The 23,863-nt window shown below is 50.8% G+C and overlaps 1 protein-coding gene across 19 annotated transcripts in view; it reads right to left on the bottom strand.

The window, feature by feature from the left end:
* Nucleotides 1-23,863, bottom strand: part of Dlgap4 (DLG associated protein 4) — a 147,826-nt gene that overhangs the window by 14,389 nt on the left and 109,574 nt on the right. For 3 of the 19 annotated variants that reach the window (XM_087650154.1, XM_087650143.1, XM_087650132.1), the window contains exon 1: nt 22,675-23,716. Coding sequence is in view for 2 of the 14 variants with exons in the window: in XM_087650143.1 (XP_087506269.1) it covers nt 22,675-22,705 (31 nt within the window). In the remaining 12 variants the exon portion in view is untranslated. 19 annotated transcript variants of the gene reach the window in all.

Here is a 23,863-nt window from a genome sequence, read left to right as displayed (position 1 = left end):
TTCCTATAGAGACCTGAGCAAGCCCCCACCTGAGAGCGGGATCTACTCATCATACCCACTCGGTGACAGTCCACAAGACAAGGCCCAGTGTCAGAGGCTGGACACAGAAGAAAGTTCTCTATCTGCTAATGGAGAACATCACTACACAACCTGGTAGAATGGCTATGAGAAAGTGACACAGTTGAACAACAAGGCTGTGGAGAAACACATGATCACCTTGCAAAAAGATCGGCATTTTCTTATAAAACTAAACATGCAATTATCACAGAACCCAGCGAGAGTAATCAGGCAGGTAGCACACGGAAACAAACATGCATGTTCAGGCAACTGTATTTGCAAAGCCGGAGACTGAAAACAAGCAGCTGAGTGGTTGAGTGGACACACACCTCTACTGTGGAGTGCTACTAGGGAGTGAGAAGACACGGACGGAGCCACCACGTGATGGACTAGAAAGACTCTCAGGTCATTGTGCCTGCCGGGTAAAGCAATTCCCCAGACACTGAATGAGCCTGTTTATATTACATTCTTGAAATTACTGCATTGTTAGAAATGAAAACAGACCAGTAATCGCCAGGGTATGCTTGGCAAGAAGATAAACAGGGAAGGCAGTAAAATAAAAGGGACTGACTCATGTGGTGAAGGAGCTCTCTGTGCCTTTGTGACAATGGCACTGCTAGAGGGATTCACATATAGGAACTCTGCATTCGGGGCTGGAGAGATGGCTCAGCAGTTATGAGCACTGACTGCTCTTCCAGAGGTCCTGAGTTCAATTCCCAACAACCACATGGTGGCTCACAGCCATCTGTAGATCTGATGCCCTCTTCTGGTGTGTCTGAAGACAGCTACAGTGTACTCATATACATACAATAAATAATTCTTTAAAAAAGAAGAGGAGGAGGAAGAAGAGATTTGCAAGTGCTGACCACACACAAGCACATGCATACAAACAGGGAATCCAAGTGAGTCTGTGTCTCTGCCAGCATCCCGCTGTGATGCTGCAGTGTGGAAGGTTTCCTGGGAAACTGGCTCCCAGGCAATATAGAATACCTTCTGTGTAATTTCTTGCACTGCACATAAACCTGCAACTGAGTCAGTCAACCCTGGTGGCCAGCCTGCGCAGTGGAGGTGACGGACCTGGGGGTTTCCAGCTAGGAGTTCTCACTTCCCACTCCCAAACTTCCCAGTTCTGCTCAGGTCTTTGGAGGAAACAGGGCTTCCTCACACGCACCCAAGGCAGTCTTTGTCACTAAGTTAAGGGAGACCACTGAGGATGTGGCAGACAGCCGAATCTCTGGGCTAGGAGAGAGACTATAGGAGAGGTGGGAAGGGTTCAAGTCATTTAAAAACAAACAAACAAATGCAAAAAAACCTTCCGGATCTCTTTGTCCTCCCCAGCATACAAGAAAGGGCAGGCCCTGTTACACAGGCTGGGTCGTATGTGTAGTTGTACTTGGCAGCTTTGGGGCTGTCAGAGGGTGTACTGATCATACCCACCTTACAGATGGGTGGGTACATGCAGCTCAGAAAGGCTAGGGAATGTGCCTAGAGTTACCAGTGCTCAGTGGCAACCACATTTGCTGGACAGCACAGTCCTCCTCACTGCTTCCCAGGCCTTGGGACCCTCCTAGCCGGGCACAGCTGCAGGTGTTTGAGGTCCCACTGCTGGGACCTGAGACCAGAGGCAGGTGTGTTCTCAAGCCCAGATCCTACAGCTAGGGTAGGAAGGCTCTAGACTGAAGGCAGAGAGACCTGGCTTCAGAGGCAAGAGTCTGCTTTCTGGGTTTTCCAGTGCCCTCGCCTATTCAGAGCTTCCATCTGGCCATAGCATACCATTTTCACACAGCCCTTGGCAAATTCAAAGCGCCCCACCCATACTCTCAGTTTGGACAGTGTGACTGAAGGCAAGATCCCTGCTTGGATCTCTTCTACTTATGTGAAGTTATCCTATTCTGAAGCCAGGAGGAAGCATGAACCAGACAAGCTCAAGTTCAAACCTCTGTCCAGTCACCTTGTGGGAAATGACGACATAGGCTATACCACAGAAGCCAGGCTATGCATGGCCAGAGCACAGAATGGTCTTACTAGCATTGAAGAAAGAGGGAACTAGACCAGATCTGTAAGTCCCCAGCTACTGAGTCTGTGACCAGCATGGGGAGAGGGATTCCATAACAAGATGAACATACGGGACAATTATTCAAGCCAGTCCCACCAGAGCCCAGCAGACAGGGCTGACGTACACAGGGTTTCAGCAATGGGAATGTCTAGCCTACAAGTCCCAAAGGAAGCAGGTTTCTGTCGGGTAGGGTGAGGATCCACACAATGAAGGCAGCCCTAATTTGTTCAAAATGGTAAGAAAGGAGCCAACTCTTAACGGGTGGGAGCGACTCAGAAGCAGACAAGGTCTTTGTCCTTGCAGACACTGGCTAAGTCAGTATGATAGTTACAAAGATGTCGTTTCTCCCAGGAGACAAGGTGGTTACCATAGCCAAAGTCTATATAACAGGAGACAATTCTAGCCTCCCTGTCAGGGGTGCAGAGGGTCAGGGTTTGGTTGAAGCACACTGAGGCCAGGACAGAGGCCCAACCCTGGCCTTAGAGGGACAATGAATGCCTGAGAGGCTGGCCAAAGGCAGTAAGGGCTGAACAGACAGACAACAGGAAGAGGAAGCTTATCTTGGATTCTTTGTTTCTGGAATACAAGTCACAGCTAAATACAGGCTAAGACTAGCAGGGAGGATTTGGGGCTCCCTAGGGGAAGGCATGCCTCTGGTGGGCCCTGACCTGACACAGGACCCTTGTGTGAACGAGGCTAGGTCCTGGCCTTTGCTGCTGCCAGCACCTCATTGGCCACCTTTCCCACCTCAGCTCCTCGAGGGTTCAAGTGTCACTTCCTCTTCTCTTGTCACCTAGGAACCTGGTCAAAGCACCTTTCCCACCGTTAAGGATTCACTTGTCACTTTCGACAGAGGCAGTAGTGGGGACTTCGTTTTGGCACAGGCTCGGGAAAGCACTGAAGGCTGCCAATAAACAACTGTTGAATGAGAAAACGAACCTCATTATTGCTACCCCAAAACCTTCAACTTCCAAAAATCAAAATCATTTGTTTGCATGCAGTGTACGCACCAGTCGTCCCAGAACCTGTTTGGGTCCAGGGACTCCACACGTTTTATGTCAGCCTGGCTCACACGGAGCTCCAGGCCAGCCTGGGCCCAGGGAGACCCCCTCTCTCTCTGTGGGTAACAGTACTTGCTATGTAAGCATGAAGACTGAATTCAAATCTCCAGCACCCCCATAAAAGCTGGGTGTGCCTATGCCCTCCTGTTAGCGTCAGTGCTGAGGGATGGAAGAGACTCACTGATTGAGCCCCACCCAGACTGGCAATGGGCTCGGCTGGCAAAGGTGCTTACAGCTAATACCTGAGAGTTCAATCCCAGGAATCCACAGGCTGGTCTCAGACCTCCACATGTGCACTTTAATGTGTGTGCACACACCAGTAAATAAGAGACACAAAGAACGAAACAAAAGGAAGGCAGTTTAGCACGGCGAGAAACCCCACTTTCATGGAAATAAGGGGAAAAATAGAACAGGATACCTGATGCCTTCCTCTGGTCTCCACATCCACACCCCCCCCCCACTGATTTGGCCTAACACATTTTACACACACACACACACACACACACACACACACACACACACACACAGATTTGGCCTAACACATTACATACACACACACACACACACACACACACACACACACACACACACAGATTTGGCCTAACACATTACACACACACACACACACAGATTTGGCCTAACACATTACACACACACACACACACACACACACACACACACACAGATTTGGCCTAACACATTACATACACACACACACACACACACACACACACACACACACACACACACACACACACTGATTTGGCCTAACACATTAGTATCCAAGGTTCTAAGCACCTCCCTGGTTCAGGGCCCATTTTGGTCCCCACTAGCCTTTCTCTTCAGCTTCCACTCCTCCCACTGTCAGCCGCCTCCTCCAACACTCGTTCCAGTGCTTTCACAAGTGTGCCTATTCCAGATGGAACCTTTCCCTCTCCTGGACTTGCTGTCCTATCAGCCCCTCTGCCCTGTCTCTTCCCTCTGCCTATCAGTTGGAGCACTCAGGGCTTGAGTAGTGTCCATGATTAATTAGTCGTGGTGCTTGTGCACTGGTGGTCCATTGCCTAGCCTACATGCCAGAGAGGCACCACTTGTCAAGTCCACTTCAGAGGGAAGCAAACGGCCTGAAGACCTAAGGAGGCTGAACTGAGCAGCACAGCTCTGCTTTCGTGGGACTGACAGCAGCCTCGCTGCCCTCCCTCGGAGATGCCATAGGTACCAGGGGTTATAACAGCTTGTGTCTAACAGCTAACCCTGGGCCATCACTGAGAGTTCTAGCTTTCCCTGAGGAGGCTATGTAAGCACTCCTTCAGTGTAACTGTCTGCTCCAGCTCAGCCTTGTACTTAATCTCAAAGACCTTGAGAGGAGGGTCTGCTGAACGTCAGCACAGAGACTCATACGTACACCCAGTCACATGCTTGCCTGCATGCCACTTAGCCATGCAGGACCCACATGCCAAGGCAGAAGCCGATTTGCAACACAGTCTCAATGCAGCCAGCATCCTTGACTTGATGGGCAGCATGCAAATCCTCATTCCTTTGAAGTAGGTGACTAGTATATTTCATTTCTACCTTATGTTTCAAGATTTCATCCAGCTTGGTGGTGCCTGCCTGTGACTTACCACGTGGGAAGCAGTCAAAGCCTCTGCTACAACAGCAAGTTCAAAACTAGCTGGGGTTACAGAGAGACTCTCTCGAAAAACCAAAACATTACAACATTTTTCTTTACTATCAGATCAGATGAACGTTTCTACACTACGCTTTTTAAAACCCAAGTGTCCATATTAGCTAAACAGAGAATCAGACACTCAGGGGTGGCTGGGACTCTACCTCCTAAGGATCCGGGGGCCACAGTGCCCCTAGAAGTGAGCTTCTACAAGTGCTTTGCTTCTGGGCTGGGTGAAGCCAAGGCCATTGCTGTCCTCAGGTTACTGGCTCTTGGGGCATGGTGGGGATAGAAGAAAAGGGCCTAGACATTTCAAGGACTGGATGCCAGGAGTCTCGGACATGAAGGAAACCTTAGAGAATGTAGAAGGGACCACCCAGCTTCAGGCTCCACATGGGCAGACAGGGCTGGCCTCACAAACTTCCCCCATTCCCCTTTGGTGGTGCTGCCAGGCCTGACGAGCTCATTCCCTCTTCCACACTCCTTTGTGTACTACAGCAGATGCCACCATTCATCCCAGGTTTCTCTCTCCTTGTCTCCACCTCAAAAGCGGGGAGGGAAGCGAGGGAAGAATTGTATTCAGCAAATCTAGGTTCAGTGACAGATGCCCTTCAGCCACTGTCCTGCTGACGGCCGCCGGCCGCTGTGTAGAAGCACCACCTCCCTTGAGGAATCTCAAGCTAACAACACAGGACTGGCGACACCCTCCCCAGCCCAAGGTGATACCCACTGTGTTAAGGAGGAGTCAAGGCACTACACGAGATGCTCTTCAATCACAGGGTGCCCATAGTGGAGTGTCCCCAACTCATTTTCCCAACGGTCTTTTCTCCATCTGCAGCTGCCCTCACCTGCATCATCCACACTCTGCTGCTCCTTGGATGTTCACCTCCTGTTCTGCACTTCCTGTCCCCCCTTCCATCCTGGCCCCAGAAAGTCTCCAACTCATGGCACATTGTGAGCCCTTTCTACTGCAAAGGTCTCACCTACCCAGCCCCACCCAGGCACTCCAGTATCTGCACCTGCTTTGGGCCTCAGTGTCCACAGAAGCCAACAGGTTGCAGAGGCGAAAGCCACAAAATGTCTGAAGCTGGTCCTGTCCTCAGCTACGAGGGTGATTGAGACCATGCTTTCGCAAGGGCTCCAGCTGTCAGCTGGCCTTCACGGATTCACTCTCAACACTTAATCAGCTCCAGCCACAGACCCCGGGGGCTTTTCATAGTCATTCTGACATAAGTATCTGAAACTCACACTCCCAACAAAGGCAGATAAAGGCAACACTGCCTTCTCACACTGGCTCTCGTGCAGGCTGCAAGTGCCCTTCTGTGCTCTTTACTGCTTCTCCAGTTTCTTGGTTTGCTGGAGGTGTGCTTAATGGATCCCAAGTATGCTGCAGAAGGGCCCCCCAATGTCCATGGGGGAAGAGGTGTTAGATACACTTCAGTCAGGCATGAATCACGCTGCTCTTGGTCATGACTTCGAAATTAATAAACCAACTTTAAATATTGAATCTTTTGGTGGAAATAAGATTGTGTACTGACTGGGAGAAATTATGGCAACAGGCTTAGAAGAGCCCATATTTCCCATAGGAGTCAAGGTTTGCGATTATGATTCATATGGTATTGACTCAACAATTACCATGAGCCGTAAGCATTGCCTCTGCTGTGTGGCAGCTGATGGGATCCTCAACCAAGACATAAGACAGGCCATGTCTGCTATTGTCCCATTTCACAGAGGGGCACACACAAAGTCCAGAGCCAGGAGAACCTCCCTACATTCTACAGCACTCTGTGAGGGTCATACAGAGGCCACAGCTGACCATCCACAAAAGGGGTGTGATACTCGATGCTCGGAGAGGAGCCAAGGTAATGACATGGGGTGCTCTCCACTACTCATGGGGTCAGCTACTCTTGAAACCATGCTTTCCGAGCAAAAGAGTGTGCCTACTTTCTGGGAGACAAACTTTGGGTGGAGGGCTAGACCCACTGGCAAGGAGCAGAGCAGGGCAGGGCAAAGTACAGCAGGACAGACGCTGAGCAGGGCAAAATGTTAGGTGGTGAAGAGGAGCTAGGAGAGGGGTCTAGAAAAAAATAGAAGGTGGCCTCCTCTCGACAGGGACCTCAACTTCCCAGGGCCGCTCACAGGGTGGGAGGCTCCTTGCTGTCCACAGATTCCCCTGTGAAGTCCCTCAGAGCTGGGCTGTGGTCAGAGGACATTACAGCACATTAGACCACTATCTCAACAGCCGCAGTGTGCTTGGCAGCACCACAGGGAAGTCCAAGGCCATAGTAGACTGAGCTCACAATGAATACGAATCCTCCCCTCCTTCCCATCAGCCTTGCCCTCCCAGAAGTCACCCTGCCCACTCCAGAAGCCTGGGGACTTTCCTTCCCCCACCAGGGAAACTTTGTCCTAAGACAAAAAGCTCACCTTCCAGAGCCCAGGGCTCCTCTCTCCCATCACCTATCTGAGCTCCCACCTCCTGCTCTATCCTTGGCCTGTTCACCTCACTCATCCCCAGCCCTTGACCAGGGACCCCCAGCAAAGTAAGTTGTCTTCCAAAACCCACTTCCACCACAGCATTCAATAAGCAACCTAAGGGGGCAACATTTCCCCCTCGCTCGCCCTGTGCTCAAACCCGTCACCCGGTTTGCCCGGTTTGCTCAGAGCACTCTCGCAGGCAATGTTCTGTGAAGCAGGGTATGTTTATCACCACCACCAGCAGCAGTCCTAAAGCAAGAGGTCCAGTTTCCAAGCTGTAGTAATTAACCATAGCTGTCGTATTGGGCACCAAGCTGTAAACACAAGCTACAGATACTAGTGCAACAGTTCTAACAGATGCCAGCACTCCAGCCCAGCACCAACCTTGCATATGCAACAGCCTGCCCCACCTGTTAAGAGATTGGGGGCGGGGGGAAACTGATGCAGAGTAAGTCCTGGCTTGTCAAATATTGGTTTATGTCAAATATGTTGACATAATTGCCACTAATTTCCCAGGAGTCCTACGTACAAAGTACTACTTGAAAAGAGGCTCAGAAAACCACCTCACTTGTAGAGAGCTGACTGAAGTCAAACTTTGGTGACGGGTCACAAAACCCAGGCTTTTCTTAAACTGTCACAGGCTGAAGCCAGTGTGCAAACCAGACACTGCCAGGCCCTGTACACCTTGATGGCTGGGTTCTCTGCATCATTCTGAATGACCAAGTGCATCCCAGAATAGAAAGGCGGTGTTAACAAGGCTCATTCACTGTGCCTGGGGTGACAGGTGGTGTATCGAGTAACAGAGGCAGAAGCCAAAAACCCTGGGCAGCTGGGAGAGGATGAAAGGAATGGAGGGCTGACTGGGGAACACCAGGGGTTCAATCCAGGTCAGCAGACAACACTCAGACAGCCCTGGGGATAGCGGCGCAGGAAGGAGAGGCCCTCCTCAGAGCCTGCACTGTGATCCTGGGATTGGAATCACAAGTGACACAGTTACACAAGAAAACAGCCTGTGTGAAAAATACCTTAGTGACTCTGGCTGACCACAGACATATGTCAGACTTCACTGCCAGGGAAAGGCCCAGACCAGAGAAAGCTGGCTCTCTGAATGCTAGGCAACACTCAGAAGATTCAGGCATTTCCTGAACAACAGACTTAGTCACCTTGGAGCCTGACAAAAGGGCAATCCACACAGGGAGAAGTTTCAACTTATCCCATTCCAGGAAGTGCTTGCAGAGGGGACACACAGGGTGTGGGTTAGCGCTATGGAGCATAAGTAGAGCGCTAGTTTCTAGTGAAAAGGTCACTTAGATGAGCAGGTAAAGGTACTGACTTCCAAACCCACTTGGAAACTTACAGCTTGTAGAAGGAGAGAACGAACTCCTGAAAGTTATTTGCGTTATTTGCATTAGTGTACACACGTGCGCGCGCGCGCGCGCACACACACACACACACACACACACACACACACACACACACACACACACACGGGCACACACACTCTCTTTTTAAAAAGTAGCTTTGTGTACAGGCTCACACCTGCAGAGTCCTACTGACACTTAGGAAGGATGCCATCTCTAATATGGCCTTGTAGGCCCAGGGACACACGGAGCAGACTCTGAGGGGTACCGTGGAGGGCAGGAGACAGGTGAAGGAGGAAGAATTGCTTACATGTCTCTCTCTGATGCCCAAAGGTCACAAAGTATAAGGCCCTTAGATTCCCCAGCATAGAAGCCTGTCAGAGAAGAGATGGTAGTTATCCTACCTACCCCTCCTGAGATATATTCCACCATACAGGCTCTAAGTCAAATTGCCTAGAGGCCAGGTATCCCTGGCTAGGCCCAATTTATGGTGGAAGATGAATGGTAACTGAGTATCTGTCACTAAAATGGCTCCAGGGGCCCACCGGCTCTCAGTCCCAGGCTTTCCAGAAACTCTACCGGCCAGAAGTGAAGGGTCACATTTTCCAATTGGCCAGCAGGCTGAGGGTTCAGTCCCTGTCCATGTGCTCGCAGACATGCCCAGCCCACATTGCTGGCACTGCTCTCCAGCGTCCTTTCACCTTCCTCCAACAAATTCTTTTTGCCAAATCACAGCAGTTACAGTTTCAGGTCCTTGGGCGCTGTTCCTGCCTGCACTGCCCTTCTCTGGTGAGGAGGACACCTGAGTGTTCCTCCCCCAGAGTTCTCTTACAGTCTCCCCAGGTTCACCCCGCTCCCCTGCTTGGGTGAGCACAGGTCTCGGCTGCCATTCTAGCTTTGCTGGTCTGTTCGTTTACTGCGCTGCTCCTCCAGACCCTGAGCTTCCTGTAGATGGAAACCCATGTGTTCCTCTGGCTCCGTCCCAGGCCCAGGAACACAGGGAGGCGGAATCTGAGAGAGGTGCACGGTGGGCAGATGGAGGTGCGGGAACAAGGGTCATCTCCATGCTGCTCCCTCACACTGCCATAGCCTTCCTTGTCCGAGCTCCCTTCCTCTGAAATCACAGCACGGTGACAGTTGGGAAGACAGCTTTCAAAAGCCACAGTGTGAGGCCCTAAAACGAAATCTCAGAATCTGACCCCTCAAGATATCTTTTACATTCTTCTTTTATACTGCTAAGGAAAACTGAGGCCCAGAGAAGTTGAGAATTTGTTCAGCATTACACAGCAAGTCATGTTCTATTTGCTAAGTACAAGGCCCATGTTTGTTCTACAAGACCCAACTTCACGGCATCCAGTCTCATTAATAGTGAGCATACCAGCTCGTCGGCAAAACTGACACATCCCAGAGTCTAGAAGAGGTAAGTTTGCCCTCCTCAGGAGCTTTCACAACCCAAGCCGCACCCCAGGGGCACCTCGAGAAGACAGACAGACTGTACCTGGACAGCTTCTACCCGTCTAGGAGGCGCTCTGCCAACACTGTCCCTAGGCTTTTGGTTGTCCTGCTAGACTCTTCTACTCTCACAAAGAGACCTGTGACATCACTTGCCTCTTGAACTGTCCCTTCCCCTCCTAGGACTGACACCTATGTGGAAAAACAGGAGAATGCCCAAGTTAGGGGTGGCCTAAGTCCCACTGGACATGCTACATCTAGGGGACTGGTGTTTTCATGTGTTGAGAAGGACCCTAAAGCTGTGTCCCTGCACAGTGGGAAGGCCATGACTGATGCTGCCTGTCTTGGGTCCAATATGAAGAACAATTTCCAAGCCTAAGGATCTGCTGTCCCTTGAGAAGACAATCACAGTGGAAATAACTTAGGATACTACTCTATGACACAGCGCCATCGTCCTCGGTCACCTACCAGAACCTTTATCCTGACCCCTATCCTTCCGTCTACAGGACCAACCCAGGAGCTTCTAAGGCAATGTCTCACATGCAGTAAAACAGTAAAACAGCTCATTGCTCCTCAGACCAGATTTTCAAAAAATTGGCCAATAAAAAAAAAAATGCTGGAGAGCTAATTCACAGAGCAAGCATGGCTGGGTTTCTGCCACATTGCAGTTATATGTTACAAGGCTCAGGCCAGTCATCTTACTTGTAGTCTTCACTACTTCCAGAAAGGAGAAACCGAGCCCTGGTTACTTTGTATCCAACATATCTGGACACTGAGCTAAATCTTTAAGGATGAAAAGAGAAAGCCACCATCTTGTCCCAGTAATTCTGGGAAGTATTGTCCCTTCCCAAAGGAAGTCTTGGTGAAAATAAAGGGACAGACATGGCTCAGATCCTACTGCAAGTGACTAAGTGAGAGTCCCTTCCACAAAGGGTGGGGTTTCCATGGACTCTGGAGAGGGTACTCTTCCAGGAGAGCAGAGGTCCTTTACCAGTGTTGCTGGAGCCCCGGCACAGACACGAATAACTCCGCAGGGTACAAGAAGATTTAGTTGCCATCACAGGAGCTAATTATTCACAGACCCCCGTGAGCCCCCACGTTTCAAAGAGTTCCATCTTAAAATGGGTTCCTAGATGAGGCCCCCAGACTGGTCAGATCAGACACAGATGGCAGGCAAGGGCAGCAGGGAGTGGTTCTATGTAGTTTCACTTTGGGATGATGTGATGCTCTGGAGACAGATGTAGGGAGGAGTGTGAACAATGAAAATATACTTAATGTCCCCAGGCTGCTAGTCAATTTAATAATTTCTGAGGAATGAGCTAGTGGGTGGTACACTGAGGGGCTCGTTCCTACCACGAGCCCCACTTAGCAATTACCACGTCCACCCCACATCCAAAGTCAGAGAAATACAGATTTAAAACTCTAGGCCTGACTCTGTAATTCGGCTTGTTACTTCTTGTTACTTACTTTTTCTTCCTCTGTTGACTTTGGAAACTGAGGTCTTACTAAGTCTCCCAGCCGCTGCCTTCCTGGTGATGGGCTGACAGGTATCAATGTCCTCACACACATCTCCGACCTGAGTGAGATGTGTTTAGGAACAGGTGCTGGTTTGTAATATGCCTATCTTTCCAGAAATTTAGCAAACAGAAAAATGAATTCAAATAGGAGATAAAGCTTGGAGGTGTACAGGGGCAGTGATATTTCTATTAGTATCACAGGACTCTCAGAAGCAGCTAGACAGCAACATGTCTAGAGATTAAAACAAAACTTCAAAAAAAAACCAATATATTACAGATCTACTTGTGATACAGGAAACAGAAAAAGATTATCCTGACCTTACTGCTGTAACACAGTTGCTTTTTTTTTTTGGAGCTGGGGACCGAACCCAGGGCCTTGCGCTTGCTAGGCAAACGCTCTACCACTGAGCTAAATCCCCAACCCCACACAGTTGCTTTTTAAAAAGGCATTTATTTGTGTGGCCATGCCAGGGGGAAGTCAGAAACCAATTCTCTGGAGTTGACCCTCCTTCACTTTTCAATGGATCCCAGGAATCAAACTCAGGCCATAAGGCTTGACAGTACCCTCATCCTTGCAGCCATCTTGCCAGCCTTCATACTCTTTTACCTAAACTTTTAAAATGTTCATTTGGGGATGGCAACTTTGCCCCCTCCCTCCCCTCAAAAAAGAAATAAAAGTAACAGAAACAAGAAACATTCTTGTTTCTTAAACAAAGGCGGCAGTGTGGTTAGACCAAAAGCGCCATGAATCAGGACTTCAACTCTTGACTGTGCTGTGTGAGTTTGGGCAAGTCACCTACCTCTCTGTTCCTTCATCAGTGAAAGCAGCACCTGCCTCCCTCAGCAATAGGATACGATGAAGTGTGCAGTGCATTAAAGAAAGTTAGCAATAATTTGGGACTGGTGAAGAAAAGTTAGTGACTTATGAAAAACAGTAGGTATTTGTGATTTTTTTTTAAAGGTAGTCTAGGGCTTGCTATGTAAACCACAATGGCCTTGAACTTGAAAGCTTCTTGCGCCCCTGGCTCCTCTGGATGGAGTGCTGAGATCACAGGAGTACAATTCCATTCCTGGTCTGAAGTTCTGAGGTAACCTGTCTTTATCGGACTAGTAATACTTCAGGATCCTTGGCTCTCCAGGGAGCTAAAAAAGGTGCTCACTTCAGGGCTAACCAGGTTTACTCTCCCATCTAAATGTGCCCAGACCTTCTGGAAATTAGCAAATACAGCCCTCCAGGGTCTTAATTGGGGCTGCTCCCCATCCTCCCTACTTCCAGTGATGTCCTCTAAGCCTCCCAAGTAGGTCCCTCTCTGCACTTGGCTGCCTCCTTCTGCCTTTTAACACAATCACATGGTATCTTGTCTATCTGTTACCTGCTTGGGCAGTCTCCAAGCTGGATGGAAGTCAGCTGGTTCTGTCTTCCCTGCCTCTTTGCTCAGCCTCTGGTACTCAACACATGACTGTTTGGAAAGGTTATGGAGGGGAGCCGAGGGCTGACTAACTGCCCTCCTCTTGGACTGCTCCCACTCTTATCACATGAGCTCTCTCCTTTGAGGAAGCTGTTGGGTAAAGGGTAGTTTAATCCTGTTTCTACTGGGTGCTGTCAAACAAGCCCCACCCCTTGGCACAGGTAGCACAGGTAGCAGACACCTCCTGACTATGACCACACCTCTGTGCAGAGCAACAGCCACGTCATGAAGCGTGGGAAGCCTGGGAAGGCAGAAGGTTCCAGGAGAGTCTGGAACTATTCAATCTGCTTCCAACATACGCATAACAGGCTCTCAGCCACAGCTTACAGAAAACTGCCCAGATGAGCACTCTGTGGAGACAAGGCCCAGCTCTCAATGCCAGGCAAATACCTGTGCAGGGCAGATCTCTCCAGCTCAGCCAATCCTGACCTCTGCAGAAGCTGCCCTTGCCTCTCAAAAATTCTGTTTATTTGAGCCTACCAGTTTGTGGGGAATGAAAGTCCTTCTCCTTGAGTTCTTCAGATCCCCAACCAGAGCCTTGTGTTGTAAACAGACAGCTAATGGCTGCCCTCCAAATAGCCCACAGTCCAGCTACACCTCTGGGGGTGGGGTTTGGAGTGGGGGATGGAGTCAGTGTTTTGAGTAATAGTATAGTCTCTGCACTGGGCCTCCTTAAACGCCTCTCTTACCTTCAGGGTGAGACTAACCAGGTGATAGGAACCACTATATTTGTAAGTGAGAACCTGAGAGCTCTAGGTGACAGGATTCCAGGTGTTTGAGTCCAAATAGCACGACTCTGAGCTGCAGGTCTGTCTGAACCTAGGGGTATGGGCTCATCAGTGTGCCACTTTTCTATGATACAGGGGTGTAGCCCTTCTTCAGAGCGCTTCCTAACACTTCCTAAGGTACCCTTAGGGAGTAGAGTTCATCCCAGAAAACAGAGTTAGATACTCTTGCTAGCTTTCCTAAAATGCAGATCCACTGTATGGATAGAAGACGTACAGAGATGGAGGGACCCACCCCTGCAGAGAAACAGACGCCCTATGCGCTTCTGAGCACGGAAGACCTAGCCTGAAGCCGAAGGTACCTATTACCCCGAGACTTAAAGAGGTGAGAGGATAAACTGAACAGAGCAAAGGGGCTTTCAGGCAAGCTGGGTACTCAGAAGAAACTGCTTCAAGGCAGAGGCTGGTATTTGGTCTTACCTTTAGGGAAAGTGAGCAGCTCTGCGAAAGGTAAATTCGGAGGCCCTGGTTTCTTTCCCAGGGCCAGTTCTGTTCCGCCCAGCCCCAGAAGAATGGGGTGTTTAAAAGGCAGTAGCTTCCCACCTGGGGGGCCTGATGCTGGGACCACACCCGAGTGAACTGACTTTACCAGGGAACCCGTCCTACTGGCCCAGTCCCAGACTGCCTAGCCAGGGCGCCACTGTCTATTGCCTGGCGCCTCTCCCCACTGGGCCCCACCCACGAGCCAGACCTCTGGAACACGGGTGGGACCCTTCAGGGATGAGGCACACCATACCGTTCTAGTGAGGTCTGAGGCTCCCCTAGACCTTCCCAGTCAGGCAGGGCTTGAGGTGGCTGCTTCCTGCTTTAAGTTTGGGTTTTAAACCCAAAGTGAAACTAAAAGGAACACGGGGAAAGCCGATAAGGCCGAGGGGACACAATCCCCCAGCTTCCGCCCCTTAAGGGTTTAAGATTCTCCAGGCCAGTCTTCTGAACAATCAAATGTGGGAGGAGCTCTACTTCCTCAGATTGGGGGGTGGAAGGCGGGGGTGGGGATAGGTTGAAAAGAAGCTGCAGAGATGAGCTATCAGGGGACCCACCTCAGAGGTAGCACAAAGACAGCCTTGTGGTCTCCCTGACTCCCTCTCCTCATCTGATATCTAAGCGCCTTTGTTCCACAAGTACAGTGGAGATCCCAGCAACCTGGGACAGAACAAATTCAGGAAGCTCAGCACAGTCTGCCCTGTAGCACAGAAGGAAAACACCAGCAAGGGGTGCTCTGAAGCGGTTGGATGGTAGGCTGACTAGCTGTTTGCTGAGCCTGACTGCGGCCCAACCAGGGCTAGCACCAACTCTGGGATCCCCAATGGCTGGGACTGCTGCACTCTTAGCCTTTTCACTCTATTCCCTATGGGCTGTTTCACCAGATCTTCCCGGTAACCCAGGAACAAGTGAAAAGCAGACACTCAGAGGGGGTGGGGGTGGGTACAGTGACCAAGCCTGCAAGGGGAAGTGTCTGAAGGAGCTTATGTGACCTGATGTTGCCAGGACACAGGGAGACAAGATTTCTGGTGGGCAAGGGTTCTTCCTGGAACCAACAGTCCCCAAGGTGCCCACAACAGAGTCTTCCCTCCCTCCCTCCCTCCCTCCAATATTGGCTCTGGTCCTCTGCTGCCCCACCTCAAATTTCCTCCATTGTTTACTTCCTTCCGACAGGCCTAGTGAAAGGTGACTCCTTGGGTGAGAACAGCTGAGTGACACTGGCCAACTTCTTCCCCTCTCTGGGCCTTACTCCTAGAGTCCTGTGCAGGACTAGAAGAGCGCAGGCTGGTTGCTTTGGGACAGTCTCACTATATAACCCTGGCTGTCCTAGAACTCACTTTGTAGACCAGGCTAGCCTCCAGAGATCTACCTGCCTCTGCTTCTTGAATTCTCTAGAATTAAAGACATGCACCATGATGGCAAGAGTGGTTCTTAAAAAAAAAAAAAAAAAAAAGAAAAGAAAGAAAAAGAATGTGAACCCCACTTGTGGAGTACTTTACAAATGTGAACATTTTTAGCCAGGTGTGGTGGTGTACACTTGTAATCTGAGTGCTTGAAAGCCTAAAATGGAAGGATGAAGAGTTCAAGGGCTAGCCTGAGTTGCATTTTAACTACCAAAAAAAAAAAAAAAAAAAAAAAAAAAGCAAAAATCTGTGTTTGAAAAAGTTGGCAATTTGTTGAAAAAGATGGCAATTTAGAAATATCTGGGGAAAAAATATAAGTGTACAGACTCTCAGAAACAGCTTGACTTTTAGAAGGGAGTTCCTCCCAGGAGGGGTTGGGGAAGCCAAGTCAGGCTTGCTGGAGAAGGCAAGGCCCTTTCACTCACCATGTGTTTGTAACAAGTCCCTTTCCCCATAGGTTTGTTTTCTACTCACGGGAATTGAGGGGGTGGACTACAGTGCTTCCTGGACTTGGTACCCTAGGACCAGCCTTTATCTCCTCTCATTTAATATTAAAGGAGGTAGGAGGGTCCCCAGCTCTGCACATGGCCACAGGGCTCCACACCTGTGCCTACTGTAATCAAATATTTGGAGGTTGAAGAAAAGTCAGATCAAGAACTTAGGGAGAGCTCTCTGTCTTTGGGTGACTTCCCTTTAATGAGCACTAGCAGATGGCCTTCTGGGAGATACCCTTCCTCACTGTCCCATTAATAATTTAGCAAACCTTTTATTCTCTCTTTTCATTTTTGATGATTAGTTTGCAGAAACTTGTCCCTTGACTAGCTTTAATGTCGCATAGGCTGCAACTCTGGAGCCCTGGGTTCAAGTCAGAGGGGTCTTCAGTGACAGAGCCTGGGGCCACAGTTCTGAGGTAGGTCCTACTACATTCTGATGCCGCCATACTCTAGAATTTAAGTCTCCAGGGAAGCTTTGCCTGCCAGTGTATCCCTGGTGCTGGCTCACTGCCAGACACACAGTAACACTTGATTAAAAACTTGCTGAATAAATGAGCAGCTCACAGTCACCTTGGTCAAGCTACTCTCTGTGACTGAACCTCAGTTTCCTCCTCTGGAATAAACAGATACAACTGTAAAGGCTCTACCGGGTCATATAAGGGTCTGTTGGCAGAACAGTGGATACAAGTTTTGCACAGCAGAACAGGCTAGATAAATATCAAAGATCCAGAAGCAACCTTCTGCAAAGAAAGTGGACTGAGCACACACGAACTCTGAAAGTTTCTGTGAGAGCACCTGACAAACAGCAATCTAGTAAACTTACAACACCTCAATGGGACAGCACGGTCACTCTAGCCCGCTGTCTTAAGTGATGTTTCTCAGGCTGTCTGTCGCAGAGAACTGTGAAAAACTTCTGTAAACAACCTCTGTTAAGATTTTGGGATGAAGCCAAGGGGTGGTGGTGCACTCCTTTAATCCCAGCACTCGGGGCAGAGGCAGGTGGATCTCTGTGAAATCGAGGCCTGCCTGGTCTACAGAATGAATTCCTGCACAGCCAAGGCTATGCACAAAGAAACCCTGTCTCAAAAAACCGAAACAAACAAATAAAAAAAGGTGTGAAGACATGGCTGCCGTCATACCCAGCATACAGTCGGCACATGGATGCTGAGTGTTTACTGGTGACAAAGGAAGGCTTACAGGGATGGGGTTGCATGGGGTTGTTTTGCCTTATGAGCAAGTTCAATGCTGGGAGGTAGGTGGGGTGGGGGTGCTGACACCAAGAGAATAAGGGTACCTTCTGGTCAGGTCATCAACCTTCTGGCTACATGACAGGAACCAACACTGATGCTTTCTACAGGGGCCATTTGGTAAGAACCGATCTCTCTCCTACCGTCCCTGACCTGAAGCCTAGGAATTTGGACCTGGGCTCTAGCATCTGGTTGCTTTGTGTGAAGTACCTCATGACCTGTCTCTTCCTAGCTTCTGAGTGACTGACTCCTCTGGCTGGGATTTCCAAGGGGTCCAGACATGGAGCACACGTGTAGCAGAGCTCTGGGGGCTCCTAAAAGGTGTAAGGATCCTCTAACTTTATGGAGATTCTAAGCCGGTACCCAATCCTGACATCAAGGATTGTCAGAAAGCAGCTTTTGTGACAATTTTCCTTTTCTTTTGTTAAATACAGGGTTTTACTCTGGCTGGCCTGGAACTCGCTATGCAGAGCGAGCTGGTCTTTCACAAAGCTGAGCTTAGTGACTACCGTTCCCTTTGTTCAGGGGGCAAGCAGCTCAGTCAGATCCTTTGTCCCCTCAAGGCACAGATTTCCTTTCTAAGTAGCAGGGGAAGAGCCAAGGCTTGAAGTCTGCCAGCCTTGACTCGGAGCCACACTCCCCTTATCTGTAGGACGGGATTCGATAAGTCCACCTGCCTCTGGCTTGCTGTACGAATTTCATGAGGCTGCCAATGGAGGCGCTGGCTCGGAGCCTGCTCCAAGGCAGGTGCAGCAGGAGCATGCTCAGAGTGCTACTTCCTTCTCCAAATTCCAAGCACACATCCTCCCCCAGGATCTGGAGTCTCCTCAGGAGCACAGCCTGTTATTCTATCGATGCTTCCCATGAGCCCCGCCCTGACCTCTCCCTCGGTCCTCCTCCCAGTCGTCATTTTCACTCATTCCTAGTGGATTCCTAGCCTGAATCAACATCTTTAAAGAGTCCCCCAGTTGCATTATCCCAGTATCCGCAAAAGCAGCTGTACCCTACAGAAGTTCAGTGCAACCTACAACTGCCTGGTCCCCCTCAGACTTTCAGTCAGTCCCGAGGCATCAGCAAAACCAGCAAGCACACTCAGTTCTCCAAACTCGCACTTAACTTCCAGCCCCACCCTCTGCCTGAACAAGTCATTCTCTAGAGTGCCAGCCCCACCCTCTGCCTCTGCCAATTCAACCCCCTCAAAGGGCTCTTACTCCTCCTGTTCACACTCACTTCTTCCTTCTCAGACAATGCCTTTCCTCAGCAGCCACTTAATTACAGACTGTCACACAGTCTCTCATAATTGTAGGCCTTGTCTCTCATCAGACCCCAAGTTCCCAGGAGCAGAGGACTTGCCTGTCTGTTCTTCCCGTCTCACTCCAAGAGAGCCAGCCCAGGCTGAGAGGGCAGGCCCCTGGAAAGGGAGGGTTTCCCATCACACAAGTCAGCTCCTAGCTCATCCCAGCCCAACCACCTGGGAGCTCTTTGCTCATCTTCAAACTAGGCCAGTCACTGCGGGTGAAAAGAGGTCTGGGGGAGATAAGCCACAGCGTCAGCCTTGTTCTGGGACCCTCGTCTTTCTTACTCTCCAAGCTTGCTTCCTTACTAAAGTTGCAATAAACAACCATCTTTTAGCTCTAGATTTGGTTTTATTGCCTTTAAAGCAGCCCTGGCTTCCAGAAACGGATAGGGAAGAAAGCAGCCACTTGCAGCCCAGGCTGAGTCAGGAAAGGCAGCCGCAGCCAGCACTGAGAAACCTGGGAACTTGAGTGGCCTTCACACTGCACACCTCTCCTGCACCTCATTAAATTGCTGCTGACTGGATTCCACTGCTGCTCAGGGGTTCCACTCCACAGCCATGAGCCTAGCCTGCCCTGCCCTGAGTGAGGGCTCAGCTAGGAAGGGAGACATGCTAGTACAAATAACCAGGCTTGCTCCAAACAAGGCTGCTAGTAGCATATCGCTTCTCGAGGAAGCACGCAACCTAGGCAGGCATTTCCATCCAACTCTGGCAGGAAGAAAACCAAAGCACAGAGAACGGTCCAGGGTCCAACCACAGGAATAGATAGTCGATCACTAACTGTGGGCTACTCCCACTTCAGCTTTTCTCAGAGTGCTGCCAACAGGCTTTCAGCTTCAGACTCCTTGACAGGATTCACTCCTGCACCACACCTGATAAAAGAGGATCTCTAGGGAGAGAGCTCAGGAAACTGAAATTTCTAAATATAAAGAATCAAAATGTGATATATGAGGAAGCAGGGACGATGAAGTGACTGGCTAGACTCACACTTTAGGCAAGTATATGAACGTAGAACTGTGCTTACAGATGGGGCCAGTGTAGAGAACCTGAAGGAGTAGCAGTCTGTACTACAGAGGAACAGCGAGGCACTAGTATTGGTTTAGCCAGGCAAGAGCTTCTCGGTGTGGAGCCCTGGGCAGTTACGACTGAGAGCCTTCTGCCAAGAGCCAGGAAATACTCCCAAGTCCACCGGAGCTTCTGGGAAGAAAACTTTTAGGCATGTGGCATCTACATCAGGCAATGGCCCTCAGGGAGTGTCTGGTTGCTATTCAGGATGAAAAGCCAGAGAAGGTGATGACTCAAGTTCCCGCCCCACCTCAAGCCTTTAAATGTGAGATGAGCTCAGAGACTGGGGAAATGTCAAACAAACCCAACCAGAACAGGTGACAGAACAGGCACTGAGTGACAGGCTACCAGACAGAAGCAGCAACCTTTGAAGTAATGCTGCAGGGAAAAGAAGCAGAGAGACTGGAGAATGCCCGGACACTGCCATGCTGCGAGACTCAGAGTGGGTCCACGTCCCTCTGTGGGCCCCTTACTCTGCGTTCTCTTGTGAAATGGAGAATCTCGATGGCTTCTGACTGAATTACATGATGCCTCACCTGGCCCTGGGGATGCCACTTCTATTACTACTGCTTACATACAGTTCAAGGTACATTCCTACGTCCCCTGTTACCTGAATCGCAACCACAGGGGTGAGGGAAGAAGCTGGCACTGTCTTGTTCCCACAAAGAAAAATCTGACCAGTTAGTATGAGGTGGGAAAAGCTCACATTTATTGAGGGCCTACTGTGTACAGGCTTTTTATTTATATATGTATAATCTTGTTTAATTGTCTCCACAATCCTATGGCATAAATGACTTTTTCAGAGTCCAGATGAGGAAACTGTAGGTCAAAGAAAGCACAGGTATCGAATGCTGAGACTGATCAGAACCAAGTCTGAAGAGCTTTAAAACCCACATTATTCTGCACCCGTATAGGAAAGCGCCTGGTCGCGTCTGGTATGCTGACTCAGCTCAAACACTGCCTCTTCTGGGAAACCTCTCCAACCCACGCACGACCTCGCCCATAAAAGCCCCCAGCTGTCCTGAGTATACAGCTGACAGCACGCATCTAATCCCCCTCCTCGCTCTGACCAGGCATACTTATAAATGGCAAGGCACAGGGGCGCACAGGTGGCCTCAATCTCAAATGTCAGCTACAAAGATCCAAGAGATAGAAACACCCAACACCCCCATTCTTCAGAGGGAAAAGCAGGAGACCAACTGTCTGAAGTCACATGGCAGTTTAGCACCAGAACTGGGGACAAAACCTTGGCATTTTGCCTTGCAACTTTAAACAATCAGTCTTAGGCTAAGACTTGTTATTCTAATTCAAGTTAGGAGGCTGACACTAAAGGGACAGTCGCTGCCTAAGATTTGAGGACTAGAATCCTGACTTCTCCACTTCTGGCCCAGGTATCATGCCCCTTTTACCTCCCGAATGCAGGCAATCCATGGATTTTGCCTATTGCAAGGCACACACAGAAAAAGATCTGTGGGTGTTAGAGGTCGTTTTTACACACCAGGGGCAGGCTATCCCAGCAAGGCAGTGACTAAAGACATGGCCATGAGACCGGACCTAGGAGTTCAAGCCTCCATGGGTCCTCCTGGCCCTTCTTGACTTCCACCTTATCTGAAAGATGCAGGGACTAGGATATCTGGTCTCACTCCCTGTTTGAAAGTTCTAGAACATCCTAGAGCCCTTGATAGCAGATCCCAGCTCTCAGCGGAATCTTTCAACTGGGACCTTTGTGCTCCACACAGAGAAAAGCAGCCGTGGCTCACCAGGTACTGGGTGACTTTGTTTCCAGGTGTTATAAATGGCAGACAGAAAATCCAAATGTTCCCCAGCACAGGCACCTCTCTGGGCGTATATACCCACTTATTTTTACACGCTGAGGAGACGCACGATGGCACTGGGGATTCTGGAAAGGTAGACACACTCCTTAACCAGATGGAAGTGGACGAGTCCTGGGCCTGGACTCAGTTCTGCCTGCTCAGCTCTGTACTCTGAGGAAAGTTCTCTCTGGGACTGTCTAAAGGCAGGCTGACAGTTTACAAAGCATGTCGAGATATGCCTCATTTGATCTTCATGACAACCCTTGGTACTACCTCCCTCATTATCCCTTTTACAGATGGAACACATGAGACTTAAGTCCAAGGGGCACACCCGAAGTCAAACTTTTTGGAGCTGGTCTAGTCAAGATTTCAGAGACTGAGACAGCCAAATACAATAATCAAGGGTGGTCATTGTAAGGGCGATTCCTCTCTAATTCATCCCGGTCTCAGCAAGACCAAGTTTCACAGACCTCGGTTCACCTGGCCACTCAGGGTAACCTAAAAAGTTCTGACCACAACCATATAGCCCAGCTGTCTAAGAAGCCACACCCCCCTGCAAAATTTCATTACTCAAGTTGGCAAGAACGCAGCCCCCACCCCCAGCTGGGTCTAAATAAACGCCCAAGTGATATCACATCCTGCTGTAGGCTCCAAAATAGCCCAGGCCTGCCCACAAGCGATCACAAAGTGCCAGGCCATGCAGGGCCAAACCAGCAGGGATACCCAGCCCAGGGCGCCCTCCACACACTCAAGCAACTAAAGCAGAAGCCTCAGGGCAGGAAGGCCCTTCCCCCCAACCCCCTCGCCAGACAGCCTGGCCCCACCATCCTTGTCCCCCTGGTCTAGAGGCCCCACAGCCTCATTGCCCCAGCGCCAGCCCCTGCCCCAGCGCCAACCCCATGGAGCCTCTGCCGCGGCCAGCCTGCGGGATGACTCCGCCCGGCCCGACTCGGACACCCCACCACTCACATTGCTTCAAGAGCTCCAGACACAAAGCCATGAGGGCCGGATGGGGGTCAGAGACCCAGAGACCCGGCAGAGACAGAAAAGGGAGAGGGAGTGACAAGGAGCAGAGAGAAGGGGCGACAGGGGATGGGGCAGAGAAGCAAGGGAGCAAGATCTCTGGGCAGAGGAGAAGGCTCAGAGGCAGGCGGCAGAAACAGCAATGAGACCACCGACACAGATGCGTGGAAGAGGCAGAGAGCAAGGCGGGGACCGGGTCCAGAGAAGTGGGGCGCTCGGAGAACAAGGAGACACAGTGACAGCGACAGCGGACAAATCTAGAAAAGGCAGAGGTTCTGAAGTTAGGGAGCTGGGGAGATACCGGGGGTTTAAGGAGACCATTAAGGGATGTAAAAGGTTCTTGTAGATATGGGAGGCTCCGAGAAGTGGTTAACCCGTGGGGAAATATGGGCTAGGTGAAGGTAACCCCCAGGAATCAGGGGCACACGGATCAAGAAGGACCCTCAGGATGTGTGGTAAGCTCAGGGGTGGCCTGGGTGAGTGGAGTGTGTTCTGAAGGAGAGGACCCAAAAGATCTAGGGAGTCCCAAAGAATGGGGGTGCCAGAACCCGTGGCTGTAAGAGAGGAGAGGAGCGCTGGGAGAGGGGACCCGAGATCCTGGAGCGAGGGAGGGGCCGAGAGCGCGAGAGCAGAGACAAAGAGACAGCGAGCTAGGGAGAGACAAAGCGGGCTCAACAGAGACACGGGCCCGAGGGCCAGCGGCCCGACAGAAGGACGGAAGCGCGGGCGAGCGGGCGGACGGACGGACAGACGGGAAGACGGGGCAGGGCAGGGCCGGGCGGAGGCGGCGCCCGTCTCCTCGCGGGGCCGCGGCTGCTCCGGGCGGCGCTGGGCGGGCCCCGGGCGTCCGGGCTGAGGAGGCGGCGGCGGCGACGACGTGGGTCGGACAGACGGACGGAGTGACGGATGGACTGGCGGCAGCTGCGGCCAGCGGCGGGCACTCACCCTCCTCCCTCACGCGGCCCGGCCCGAGGCTCCGGTTTTGTACGCCCGAGAGGCGGGGCCTCCGGGTTAAAGCCCCGCGCCGGCCCCGCCCCTCGCGTCAGCCGCGCGCGCGTCGCCCGGGATTCCGGGGCCGCCAGGGGGCGCGCGCAGCCGGGACACAGCGCAAGCGCGCACGCGTACCGCGCGGCCC

This window comes from Rattus norvegicus, chromosome 3 (genome assembly GCF_021556685.1).
Source record: "Rattus norvegicus strain SHRSP/BbbUtx chromosome 3, alternate assembly SHRSP_T2T, whole genome shotgun sequence".
Classification (NCBI taxonomy): domain Eukaryota; kingdom Metazoa; phylum Chordata; class Mammalia; order Rodentia; family Muridae; genus Rattus; species Rattus norvegicus.
Note: the sequence above shows the minus strand (reverse complement) of the source record. Positions and strands in the feature narration are given on the sequence as shown.